The sequence below is a fragment of the Ursus arctos genome, unplaced genomic scaffold (assembly GCF_023065955.2).
Source record: "Ursus arctos isolate Adak ecotype North America unplaced genomic scaffold, UrsArc2.0 scaffold_15, whole genome shotgun sequence".
Classification (NCBI taxonomy): domain Eukaryota; kingdom Metazoa; phylum Chordata; class Mammalia; order Carnivora; family Ursidae; genus Ursus; species Ursus arctos.
The window spans coordinates 25784599-25798759 of record NW_026622819.1 but is presented as its reverse complement, the minus strand read 5'-3'; the positions used below and the strand labels follow the sequence as shown (position 1 = coordinate 25798759).

The window sequence follows — 14161 nt, the reverse complement described above, 5'->3', positions numbered from 1 at the left end:
GGTGCCATGAAAGGTTTTTAAACAAGAAACTAAAGTAAATAAGGTAATCATAAACATTAACCAGATGTGTGTACAGTAGATTGAATGAGGGCAAAGATGGGCAGAGGGGAGATAGGAAGAGAGACAAGGATTAGACTAGCTTGGTGATTGTGGGAACGAAGAGCAGAAACAAATACAAAGACATGACTGATGATCAACAGCTGATGGACAGTGGGGTCAAAGGAAGACAAAAGATGGAGGCTTCTGCAGTCTGACCACTTTTAACTTGCCAAACAGGAATTAGAGAAGGAGTGGATTTTGGAGGGAAACGTATATTTTGAGTTTGAGAGGCCAGGAGGATATACAGATAGAAAAGATACACACGCTGTTTCAAATTAGGCAACTATAGACCTGGAACTGAATGGTCGTGGGCAACAGCAACAGCCAAAAAAAATGTATGAAATTGGAAGAATTTAGGTAAAAGGTGAGTTTTGAGGGTAGAGCAGGGCATGGTTTGTCAAAGAACAGGCATGAGCAGATGCCAAGGGATGTTGAAGGAAAAATGGTAGCCTCTCAGGAAACAAAACGAACAGCTTGTCTGTTTCCTGCGTAGACCAAAGTTTGGCGGGAAATACTGCACCGGGGAAAGGAAGCGCTATCGCTTGTGCAACGTCCACCCCTGCCGTCCAGATGCGCCCACCTTCCGGCAGATGCAGTGCAGTGAGTTTGACACCGTTCCCTACAAGAACGAATTCTACCACTGGTTTCCAGTTTTTAATCCAGGTAAGGAGCTGTGACAGTATATTCCAGATGTTGGGCCACAGCCATGATGAGAGAGCATTCCTACGTCAGGGCGTCTGGGTGCCCTGCAAAGTTCCACAGAGAGAGAATTGCACCAGGAGGAGTTTTATATTTAAAAAGTGGGAATGCTGGCCTGATTAGGTTGATCAGGATGTGTTGAAGGCTGAATATATCCAACTCGGTACTGAGTTCTGTGGGAATAAAAGAGAAGCTTATCAGACATGGCGGCTCACTTCAGAACAACAGAGGTGCAGCTAAGCAATCAGTGGGGCAAGGAGGAATTCCGTACTGGATTGCTGATGAAAGTGCTCCTTGATCAGTGTGTGAACTGACTAATTTTGGCGGAAATTCAGACAAGGTCATTGTAGGTTTGGAGTCATTTCACAGAAGACTGCTAAGGAAGTGTTGATGATTGTTAAGCATGAGAGGTCTTTCTACTGGAAGAAAGAAAAGGGAAGGCATTCAAAATAGAATCAGTCATTCCAGCTGACAGGAGAAAAGAACAAGGAAAAACAGGATGGTAGGAATGCTTTCATCAAAAATAAATGAGAGCCAGCTCTGGGCCAGAAATCAATATTTTATATGTACAGGTCAATGTAAGAGGTGTAAAGAGTAAAATCAAGCGCCTAAAGGATACACATCAGGGGAAGGGGACAGAACGAAACAGCAGCTTTGACAATGCTTCCCCCGTATAAGTACCAGTTAACAGCTTCTCTCCCGAAACCGAAGAAGGATCATTAACCATTAGTACAGATTAGCATCCAAAAATATCTGTGTGATGTGTTATTATTCAAGTAGAGGATGAAAGAGAAAAGATTTTCCTGAGCTAAGGAGATTTGAGTCAAGGGAGTGAAGAATAAGCAAAATTTTCATTAATTTTTTTTACGTTTCTGAAATTTCAGTGTGATAGAACACAAGAGGAATTGTGTGAATGAAAATTCCATATTTGGACTGTTTAAAAAATGATATAGTCAATTGCTTTTGAAACAGACTGAATATTGCCATTTTGGGTCTCTGAAATACGCCAATGGCTTTGGTTGTCATGGGTAACGTTTGCTCTTTGCCCCCGCACTGTTGAGCATCATTCATGCTCTGGGGAGTGAGTCATTTGGTTATTGGGGGAAATTCAGCTTCCCGACCCAGGCATTTGAATACAGCAGAACTCATGTATATACTCATGTGACCACACACACATACACACATACACGCGAGTGTGCACACTCTCACACATATACATAACTAATGATGAAAGGTACATCCAGTTAGTACTATCTATATTTATATTTTGGACATTTTCCTTTTCGTTGGAACTGTTTGGGATAGTAATACTATAGACCCCGAATGAGGAACCTTCCAGAACTAAGATAGTGTAGCTGCCCTAGGATTGTGACAGGGGCTTAGTTTGGGGTCCACCTCCTGCCTGATGCAGGGTGGGGTTTGAGCTCAACTCTGTCGGCTCCTATAGCTGCACCTAGAATAAAAAGATCTGATTTGACTTGGCTTTTCATTGATTTACAAAGTGTTTGTTGTATGCCTACATTTGCATAGCAGAGCGATAGGTACCGAAGAAATGAGTCATAAAAGTGGACATAAATTTCACTCACTTTGGGGAGATTGTTTTGCATCTGTCACTGATATCGAGGCTGTGTAAACCACAGGAGGGAATTCTGCTGAGTGCCATCTGCTGAACTCACTATCCACCTGGGCTGTAAGCCTTCCTCCTCCATCCTGGTTGGTGGCTTTCTTGCAGGCTCCGGGGCCATTACTGAAGCATAGTGACTTAGCTGCTGGTCCAAGTAGCTACTACCCTGACCAACACACTGATTTATTTCCCTCATTAAACTCTAACCTGCAGAGTTGTTATTTGCTTAGCTGATGGGCACCTCTGGTGGAAAGAAGTAGGTCGTTCATGCCAACAGCTATGTATGGAGTGTTCATTCTGTGCCAGGCATTGAGCACTTTACCTTCCCAGCCTTACCATCAGAAGTCACCAGAGGATAAAGCAAATAAGCGCACAGCAAAGTTTGCAACCTACTAAGTGGACAGAGACAAGTGCCTTGGTGAATGACCTTTGGCAGATGTGCTAACTAGCCAATGACAGAAGAAGAATCACAGATTTAAGCATTTGGAATAAGCATAGAAACTCTGTCAAATCTTGTAGTATTCCATGGACTCCCAGGGCTTCCAAAAATGCTTGATTCTAATTTCATTTCTCAAAAAAATTGTAAACTAGTCTTTAAAAGTGCAAGTGATGTGATGAGCACTGGGTGTTACACGCAACTAATGAATCGTCTGAACTCTAATGATGTACTATATGTCGGCTAATTGAACACAATAAATAAAAACAATACAAGTGCAATAAAGAACAGTGCTTACACTCAAAAATATTATATTTCAAGCTTTAACATACCAAAGACCACCAATGCACTAACTTACACAAATTAATTAGACTTTCTGCAGACCTTAGAATAAAAGTCTCCCATCAACACAATTTAATAGAGAAATATCCTGAGATTGCAGGCTGAGTTGCTCTAAACTGTTCTTTTTTGCGACTGTTTGCCTGTATGAGTCAAGATTTTTCAATACTGTGCAACCAAAAAACTCACAGAATGAATTAGATGCAGCAGCCAACGTAAGTCTGTAACTGCCATTCCATAAGCTTGATTTCAAAATTCATCTTAATAATTTCTTTAGATCCCACTGATTTATTTTTAACCATTATATCCTTGAACTTACAAAATTTTGCTTAATAAAATCCCGACTTTATCTGCCTTATTTGTAAGATCTTGTTTGAAAAAAGAAAAATAATTATTCTCCTTAAAAGATTTGAAAACTATAATCTAGATCAGCTTCCTTTCCAATATAGACATTTTCTTTTCCAGCACTCCTGACAAAAAAACAAAATTATCCAAACTCCCCTTGATCACTTTCACGTAGGCAGCGGTGTGAAGAGCTGTCACGATCAACTGTGTTTTCTGAGCCAGTATTTACATAAGCTCGTGACCCTATATTTTCTCATTTACCCCCATCCCATCCTTGGAGGTAAAGAAGCTTAGTCTCAGAGGAGACATAACTAATTCAAGGTTACAGGATTTTATATAAGAGAGCTGGAATTGAAGCATAAGTCTGACTAAGAAGCTGATAGGTAGATGATAGAATGAGATATAAATATAGATTTAAACTAATTTATGTAGATTCTCAGGGACTTTATTAGCCCGTGTTCATAGAAATGTGTTTATATCCTGCATCTCCTATTAGGAAATGACCAGAACCTGATCTCAGTGTCGTCACTTTCCTGGAATCTCGCTTTCTTTCTGTATTTTCATCTTTCTCAGAACACCCAATTTAGCCCAAATTCATTGAGGCTAATTTTTTAGTTGTTGCTTCCAGTTATTTAAGCCCTATTAATGCTTGACGCCAGTGAGGTTTCCAGCAAAGGTGGAGGGTCCGACGTGAAGTCAGACGGTCACATCTGCTCTTCCCAGAATAGGATCTTTCAGGAACATCTCTCAGGAATCATTGGAGTTTGGGTTCCCTAGGCAACAGACTCGGAGACAGGCACCACAGGCAGGACGTTCAGCAGCTGTGGAAGAAGAGGAGAGGGAAGGCAGAGGGAGTGTGCAGGGGGGAAGCGGAGCTGCAGTGCACGCTCAGCAAAGGCCGTACCCACCCCACGGGGAGCTGTGCAGCTGGCACGGACAGTCAGAGTTGCCAGGTTGAGGTGGGACAGCCGATCCTTTATGCCCCCCCCCCCACCCGACCGGTCACTGGGTGTGGTCTACCTTGGGAAGGAGTGAGTGTCCTTGGGTAAGGAAGCTCTCTTAAGCCAGGGTGACAATTGAGGGCTGGTGCTGGCAGCGCTCCCACGAGCTGGAGGGCTAAGTCCCACACCTGGGGGCCCGGGCGGTGTGCACAGAGCTTAGTACAGGAATACTTGGGGTTTCAGTAGAAGCAGTCTTTAAAGAGAATGTAAGCATGGGGAGCAACCTGGGAGATCTTCCAGCCAGAAGCCTCTCATTTGACAGATTAGGAATCTGTGGCTTCAAGAGAGGAAATGATGGAATAATATGGATGATGTTTGCAGACACTCCAAACCAGTCCCAGCCCTCTTTGCCCTCACTTTCCTGTACAATAAAAGAAGGAAAATGAAAAGACTCACGAACTCATATTCCTGGGAGGCTCAGTTCTGACCGAAGAGATAGAGATGGAGGCCCCACTGGGTAAGGCTTCTGGGAGGGTTTTTGTTTTTTTGTTTTTTGGTTTTGTTTTGTTTTTTTTTAGAGAAGGAAGAGGGGCGCAGAGGGAGAGAGAGAGACTCTTAGGCAGGCTCCATGCCCAGTGCACACGCTGAGCCTGGCACAGGGCTCCATCTCACAACCCTGAGATCATGACCTGAGCCAAAATCAAGAGTCGGATGCTCAACCGACTGAGCCCCCCAGGCGCCTCTGGAAGGGTTTTTAATGGTATCCACCAAGCTGGCCCTCATCCCCTCGCCTTTGTGCCATTAACCCTTGCCCCTCGTGCTGCCCGGGGGTCACTGCAGCCAGAAAGTGGACACCCCAAGCCGAGCGGCTGAGCATGAAGCTTGGAAGCAGGATGGCTTTAAACTCCTACCTCTGAATTTCCTATCATGTAGGGAAAACAAAGTCCTGTCTATTTCCGACAAGGAAGCAACATTTTCTGCTACTTGCATTGAAACTAATTCCTAACTGATAATGGCAAGAGCTTATATTAGACTTAGGTCAGTATGTGCTCGGTGCCAGGCCCTCCACTCAGCATGTTACTTGCGTTTTCCTTTCCACAAGAAAATCGTATGAAGAAATGTAGGGTTTTGACCCAATTTATCCAGCCACGCTAATAGATGTAGAGAATTTAAGTGACTTGCCCAAACTCAGACCATAGAGTAGAGCCAGGAGGAGTTAGCCCAGGCCTGACTGCAGCCTAAATGTTAACCAGTAAAACAGAGACTGGGCTAAGCCTGTGTCCTTAACAACCATGCATTGCATTTTGAATTTTACCTAAGATGATGTTCCTATTTTTAAAAACTGATAATCTCATGGCCAAGGAACTCTGGTGGGGAAAGAAGAGCCCCTACAACTGTTTGCATTATGACAAATGCTTAGCCTTGATTAACTGATCTGTCTTGAATCCTTGAAAACCAAGTTTTTCTAAACATTTAAGCATTATGACAAAATTGTTCTTAAATAATTTGTTGTTCTAAATCTAGTATCACAGTTCTTAAATCTTAATCAAAAGACAGAACATAAGAATACATAGCAAACAGAAAATACTACTACACTTAGCCTTGCTTAAAACATCAGTGAAATAGATTTAATTTATTTGAAAAAAATAGCTCTGTTCTTGTTTTTATAGCTCCACAGTTATGGTAGAATATATTAATTTTAATGCCTTCTTTTGTTTAACTAATATATATTTTGATATATTTGGGGATTATAATATTGCCATATCAGACAGTAAAAGAATCTACCAGTTTAGACCGGCCAAAGTTAAAGAGTCTTAGCAACTATTTGATTTTTGATTGGGTTTTTGGTAAGGACTTTTCATATGTTTTTTCCTTCAAGCTGATCTGAGCCTAGTCATTAAACTGAGTTTCTTTCTTAAGTTAAATATTACTTGTTACAACAATGAAACATCCTAAGTTATGCCTCTTGCTTAAGGTTTAGTATTTCTTAAAATCTGCCAAGGAACAGCAGATGTGCGTATCACCCTTGTCTTCTGTTCGTGCACGTGCTTCATTGTCCCATCCGACCTCACTTAGAAAACACAAGTTCAAATATAAAATTAAGATCTTCCAGGGGTGCCTGGGTGGCTCAGTGGGTAGGCATCCGGCTCTTGATTTTGGCTCAGGTCATGATCTCAGTGTTGTGAGATCGAGCTCTGTGTCAGGCTCTGCGTTGGGCACGGAGCCTGCTTGGGATTCTCTCTCTCCCTCCCCTTCTGCTCCCCACCCCCACTCTCTCTCTTTCAAAAAAAAAGAAAAATTAAGAGCTTCAAGACAGTGATGCAGAGCATTCAACCAAGTGTGATGCCCTGGCCATCTGCTTTGGGGCTCATACCCGTGGAGCCCTGCCTGGAAATGGAATGTAGAAACTGGGCTTTTTTTAAATGATGAAACTCCAACAGCAGTCTACATACAAAATGTGAATTACATCAAAAGTTTTCCTTGATCTAAGAAATACTTTTATCCTTCTTACCAAGTTTTATCTTTGGCTTCTAATGACCACTTCCTAAAATCGTTATCCGAAAATGTCGAGCCACCCTGTTTCACCAGAACTGAAAATGCACCCTTTGATTCAGTGGGTTCATTCTGTTACCTAAGCTTCCTTTGAGAGGATTAATCAGACAGCATGAGGCTGAGAGTTCACCAGTAAATGAGTTGAGTCTCCTTTAGCAGAATTATAAATGGATTTCAAAGCTCTTGAAAGGGAAAGAAAAAAAAAATCTTGTGATCCAAAGGGATGTGTCAGGGGAGATGAATAAATCTGAGACAGTGAAAATACTCAACTCTGTGGATGTTATGGAATCCATGAGGTTGGGACAGACTCTCTGATACTCATGATGACCATGGAGGACTAAGAGCATCTATTACTACTCCTCCCTCCTTCTGCAGAGCCACGTGTCATAGGCAATCTAATGACATAACCAAAACACCATGGAGGATGAAGGCCAGAGGAGAGGACAGGGAAGTGGGATGTCAGAGTTAGTCTTGCTAAAGTGCTGAAATAGCCCTGAACCTTCAGTTCACAAAGGCTGATGCTTTCAAGCACAGTGTTCTTTCTGGCCTTAGGCACCCCTGTGGGTCGTAGGTGTGCGAGCTCTGGGAGAATGGCAGCAGTGGGTCTGCGTGCTGTTATTGCCTGAAGATTATTTACTGGATTATTCCTGAGACTCCACGGACCACTGTGCTTAGATTCGGTAGAAATTTGTGCTTCTCACGTGAAGTCACCTTCAGCCAGCCTGTCTAGCCTTGAAGGATGTATTAGTTGTGTATAACCCAAGCAAAATGAGGAAGAAGTCCTGAAATGAGGGCTTCGGGCCTCTCTTCATGGGGATGTGTTATTATACAGAAGAAAGGAGACCTTTCCAGAGTTCTTGTTGGACAGCCAAGACATTATTTTTTAAAGGAATGTATGTTTCCTCAAGAAACATGGAAGTGTACGTAATAGAATGAAATAAAAATAAATTCTTATCCCACCATGCTGACTTATTCCTTAGGGTCAACCACTGGTAACAGCAGGCTTTGGTTTGCACACAGAGGAAGTCATACCTTGCCAATCCTGCGACTTTCTTTATTCATTAGCGGAATGTCATTCCTCCTAGTGATTGCGCAGTGAGTCTGAGAATCGACTAAACAACTTCCTTGATCTGTCCTTTTCTCTCTGGATAAACCTTTCACTGCTGTGACAAACACCCTTGACTTCTATCGCTAAGGTCAAGGTTCATTTTTATGACTGAGTTGATTCTCTCTCAGGATCGAGATGATCTCTTTGCCACTTGGTCCCAAATTTTCTCCCTAACAGTGTTGACCTCTGTCATGTCTGTTAATTAGTAAGCATGCATTAAGAGCCTTTCCTAGGGGCAATGTCCTGCTAGTATTCGTTGGGAAAGGTTAATGGTGGTAATTGCCACATCTGAACAACCACTCTGTGCCAGATAGCTCAGTAGAGGTTTTTGGTTTTGTTTTTTGTTTTTTTTTAATTTTATTTATTTGACACAGAGAGACACAGCGAGAGAAGGAACATAAGCAGGCGGAGAGGGAGAGGGAGAAGCAGGCTTCCCGCTGAGCAGGGAGCCCGATGCCGGGCTCGATCCCAGGACCCTGGGATCATGACCTGACCCGAAGGCAGATGCCTAATGACTGAGCCACCCAGGCACCCCTCAGTAAAGGTTTTAATATTATTCTCTGATAAACCGCTCTGTGTAGACTAGAGACCGAGGAGGACTTGGGTAAGGTGTAGGGGCTGGAGCTGAGACCCGCATCCCTGGGGATCTGATGCCCAAGCCGTATGAAACAGAACCCCCCAGACTGTGCTTAGTGTCACCTCCACCGCGGGTGTGAGCCCTCAACGGCATGACTTATGACTCCTCCTTCACATGCTGAGCTGGCCAACAGTGGCCGGTCACTGCACAGAGGACTGGAGTGCCCTCCAGGACATTGCAGCTTGGTTGAGGAGCTTGTAAAATCCGTAGTCTCGAAAGCATGGTGCTGTGAGGACCTTAGTAGTTACTGTATGAGTGGAACGTCTTTGAACCAGGTCCAGAGAGGCAGGAAAGGAAAAGTCACAGAACCGCTTGCTGACCTAGCAGGATCTCGAGTTTTTTATGCTAAACGGACAAGACAGAAATTGTTTAGGGAAATAGTAAAACAAAGTCTGGATTTAGTGTTGAACTGATCAGAAGTGGCGTGAGGGAATAATCTGAAGGAGAAGAGGCTCTTTCAGGAAAGGTTTGTGTGTGGGGGAAGGAGAACTGAACCAGCATTACAGAAATGCCTGTGAGAGAAGGTTGGAATGAGAGAAGCATAGCATGGTGGGGCAACGGCAAGACCTCTAGAATTCATCGAGCTTGTGATAAGGAGGTGAAAACAGCAATCATAACTGCCATTTGTCAAGCACTTACTGTGTACTCGACCCCATGCCAAGTGCTCAACATACGAGCTCTGTCTTAACCCTCACCAAGTACATTGCAAGGTAGGTATTATTATCCCCGCTTTTCAGATGAAGAAACTGAGTCACAGAAAGCTTCAGTAACTTTCTCAAGGAAATACTGGACTTCCATGAGCTAGAACTTTTCCATACACTCCCTGTAGAGATCAGTGGCTCCAGAGGCTGGCAAGTCTCACCGTATTACAGCCCCGTGAGAGAATATTAAAATGGAGTCCCGCTGGAATTCTCCCGAGTTCGCACCTCAGACAGGGTCGGTAAATAAATGCATTGCCTACTAACATAGAGAGTGGATACTTGAGAGAGTTTTGTTAAAGAGAATTCTGTGCCTGTAGGTTAGGGGTTAGTAGAGTGGGCTCTAAGCTGAAGCACCAGGTTCAGCTCTGCTACTCACACTGTGAGGTCTCGGGAAGCTTCATTTCTCTATGCCTGATCTATGAACTGGTGATAATAAAAGAACTAACACCATAGCGTGGTTGTGATTCTTAAAACGAGAGACAACCGCTGTGAAGCACAAGGTCTGGGAAAGAGTGTGCAAACGGCAGATCGGCTGTCACTTTATTAAGCAAAATTCCTCATTACTCACCATATACACAAGACCATCAGAAGTCTCTGGATAGTTTTTCCCCCAGGGAGTGAGTGAAACAGCACAAGCCCAGAGGGAGCAAAACTGAGGCAAACACTGGAACTCCACCGTTCTGGAATTCAGTACAACACTTGCTGTTGGATGGGGGTTTACTTGCTGGGAGGACCCATTTATACAACCCCTGGGAGTGAGCACCTTCTTAAATTTCACACCCTCGGCACTTCTAGTCCCGGCCCTTCCCTGCAGGCTGGAACAGACAACTCCTTTAGAAAAGCTCCGAAATTATTCAGAGCTGCTTTCTCTTTGTGCTTTATGTGTCCAAATTCAAAACCTCAAATCCAAATTCTAAAGCTCCAATCAAAGTCTTACTTAACAGTGTTTCCCCTGCCTCTGTCCTTCTACTTCATAGCCCCGTGTTTCGTGAAATGGTCCCCAGACTCAGTGCACCTGGTCGGACGACCCCGTCTTCAGGAGAGCAGAGCTGCGCCCAGGTGGCCCCCTCTAAGTACTTCCGTTCCAGTTCAGGCAGTGACAGAGCTCATCACACTGCCAGGAATGAGGGTTTATAATAATCTCAACTTTTGCTTTGTCCCCGGAGTCTTCTGGCCCTTTTCCATCGGCACTTTGTGCTGGAATCTCACCGACTCATTTTGACTCTGCTCATTTCCTCAGACAACTTATCCATTGCTCTTTATATAACAGCAGTCAGTATTCTTTCTTTGCTTTTACCTTTCTCCTTTAAGCTCTAAACAGATGCTCTTGACCTCTATCTCAGGTTTGTCCGGAGCTTCTGCTCTTAGTTATATTTGTGTTTTATACTTTTATTTCTTTACCAGATGGATCATTGCATTCTTGAGCAGCCATACCTAGGGTTGAGCGCTCTGGCTTTGTGTTCGTTGGGTATTTGTATTCGCATCCACACTGGGTGGGTCCGTGGCCCACGGCCCCAGCTGATGGGCTGGTCTCATTGTGACCAGCCCTCAGCTGGTCACACCCCCAGGAAACTCAAGTGCTTCCCCAATAAACAGATCCAAAAGAGATTCCCCCCACGAAAGACCTTTCTGAAAAAGACATTCTCAAGTTTCTCAATTTCAAAAAAAACAAGATGTAACATTCACAAGAAAATTACTGTTTGAGTTCTTCTTATCAGATACAAGTGTTACTTATTAAAATTTTTAAGGCAATTTATGTTTTCAAAGTTATCTATCTTTTGGTTACTGTGATTACCTGTGTATAGGTACATATTTTATTAAGTAAATCTTTAGAACAGTTCCTGTGCTGGAAATCACCCCATCCTCATTCACAAGGGAGTAGAAAATTGAACCCTAGAATGTATTTATTGTAGGACCCAGCATGATGGGATAGACTGTTAGGGTGAGCTCGTTGGCTTCAGCTTCAGCCAAAGATCAGGCTTTCTGTTTCTCTGTGTTTGTAAATCTGTGTCCAAGGACTTCTTGGACTTGAGGAGAATAAAGGAAAATATTTGCAGGCGGTGGGGTCATGATAGTGGCGGTGGTGTTAGTAGAGAGCGGGCCCCATGGGAGGGGCTGTCTCTTCCTTGGAGGTCTACTTACTTTGCAGCAAGCGGTGGCCAGGTGCTGTGCTTGTCTGGAGTCCTGCTGCTCTGGTTTCTATTACTTCTTTTCTAGGTTAACCCCAGATTTTTACAAGCACAGTGTAGTGTTTGATCAAAAGGTCTCATCGTTTATAACAAATTGCATAGCATTTTAAAGCAATCTTCCCAATTTAATTTGTTGTAAAACCCTTTAACTGGAAAAAGAATAAAAACCCTACATTTCAGCATGTGTCACAGGAAAGGTGAAAGATGGGAATCTCTAGGTAAACGACTCTTGGGGGGTAGTATATACAAAAAAAGTCCTGCAGGAAGGGTGCTGAGCTAAAAAAGCTAACTTGCAAGGATTTGTCTCTTTTTCACTCCAGCACATCCTTGTGAGCTCTACTGCCGACCCATAGATGGCCAGTTTTCCGAGAAAATGCTGGATGCTGTCATTGACGGTACCCCTTGCTTTGAAGGTGGCAACAGCAGAAATGTCTGTATTAATGGCATATGTAAGGTATTGGGTATGTTTCCTTAATCTACAATTTTATAAAATCATGATCTTTATTAACTCGGGAAGTCAGATGTTGTGGGCTTTTGCTTTTGTGACATTGGCACGTTATCTGGTTTTTATATGTGATCTGAGAAACAGGACTTTACAGTGTCGATCAGAGTCAACAGTTTGGAATTGAATGCTTTCCCTCCTGCTGTGGTCTTTCTTTCTTGACTTATCACGTGCTCTGTGATACCATCTTAAGCATAGAACAGGGTCACATTGAAGAAGAACCAAATTAAAGGAGGAATTATTAGGAAGAGACAACTCTGATTATTTTTTGTGGTATTAAATTTTTCATCTGTTAGTTGCCAGCAGAGTACTTAAACTTGAGAAAAAGCTGAAATTAACAGTAGTTTGCATAGTGTTTCGTGCAAAGCATTTTTACGTGTAATTCCCCATTGGTTACCAGCATGACCCACCTTAGAAAGAGGGATGGCATGACAGGTGGTCGCACACCAGGTCTTCTGATCTCTGTTTCACTTTTCCACACTGACTCCGTTGATCAATTCCGCCTTTTTAAAAATGACTGAGACCTGATTTGTCAGTGTTTTTATATGGCAGCCATTGAAGAATTCCTTTCCGGTGCTTGCAGTTTGGTCTGAGAGGAAGTGATGAACAAGTTTTGTGATCCAACAGCCAAGCATAAATCTCAGTTTAAAGAAAAGGTGTTTTTGATCAGTGAAGGAAAAGTTATTTAGCAACTTCTAATTAGCTGTTAGGAAAGCATAATGGTCAGTACTCAGGCTCTAGAATATGAACTTAAGACCGTTGTGTACCAAGTGTATAACTCTGGACATTTTGCTGAGACTCAGTTTCTTTTTCTTAAAATTGGTATGTTAGTGTATCTTCCTAGTTAGTGTCAAAAAGGTTAAATAAAGACATACACGTTAAGCCCCTAACGGAGCCCCTGGCACACAATAAACTTCTAATGCATTTTATTTCCTTTCGTAAATGTTTATCATAATTTTTTTCCCACTGAACTAAACTGCTGCCATGGAAAGTCCTGCCCATAAAGGTTCAGTGCCCTGGAAAGATACATTTATCATCTTGAATTTGCCTATTGACTTATCCAGTGGTGACCAAAGCATAGGAGGCAACATGACAATTCCCGGGAGTGAGTGAGTTAAAAGCAAGTCTTAATCATACTCTATATTTGTAAGAACTCAGCAAAATTCTCTTGCAGACTCATTACTAGTCATCACTGTAGCTACAAAGAGCCAAAAGTAAATAATATATATTTAGGTTAGATCTGTTCTCCAGAGTGGGAAGAGGTTTATCTAGCTAATTCAGGCCAAAACAGCCCATCACTGTCCAGAACAGTGGTTCTCAGGCCTGGCTGACTGTTAGAATCATCTGAAGAGCTTTTAAAGACTAGTGATGTCTGAACTCTACCTCAAACCTGTTGATTCAGAACGTCTGGGATTCAGGGCCTGGGCACCGACATTTTAAAAACTTCCCAGGTAATTGCCATATGCAGCTAGGGTTGAAGACCTTAATCACTGAGAAATGAATGTGATGCTAAAATTATCTCTTAGACCTAAACACCTTTGCAAGCATGGAGATGGTATCTTTAGCATATGACGGAGAACACGGGTGTTTTGAACAAAACATAAGGGGTCTTGGGTGCCTCTCTTGAAACCAATTAAATCAGCTTAAAAGAATGAGCTGGAATCTCTCAGCTTGACTTCCTCTTCTTGGAAACTAGTTAGGGCTTTTTAGAAGCTATAATTACCCACTTTCTCTCTTTACCACACTGAGCACATTTTTAAGGGGAAAAATTATGTCAAATCAAATTTACCTTAATAGCCTAAATACAATTTACCTTCCAAGGATCCGGGTTGTGGTTATTTTCAGCTTTATTAGTCTTCTTACTCATTTACTACAGTTTTTTCAAAGGGCATTGAACATATATCGAAATAAAAAGATACACCATCAGAAAAAGAAATATGTAGCGTCTAATCCATCTTCTTTGTGAATATGAAAATATGTTTGCTTAT

The 14161-nt window shown here is 42.7% G+C and overlaps 1 protein-coding gene across 6 annotated transcripts in view; it reads left to right on the top strand.

The window, feature by feature from the left end:
• Positions 1–14161, top strand: part of ADAMTS12 (ADAM metallopeptidase with thrombospondin type 1 motif 12) — a 292638-nt gene that overhangs the window by 204435 nt on the left and 74042 nt on the right. For all 6 annotated transcript variants that reach the window (XM_044387013.3, XM_026506767.4, XM_048224412.2 and 3 more), the window contains 2 exons: positions 593–762; positions 11992–12125. In XM_044387013.3, the coding sequence (XP_044242948.2) occupies positions 593–762; positions 11992–12125 (304 nt within the window). The remainder of the gene's footprint in view (positions 1–592; positions 763–11991; positions 12126–14161) is intronic.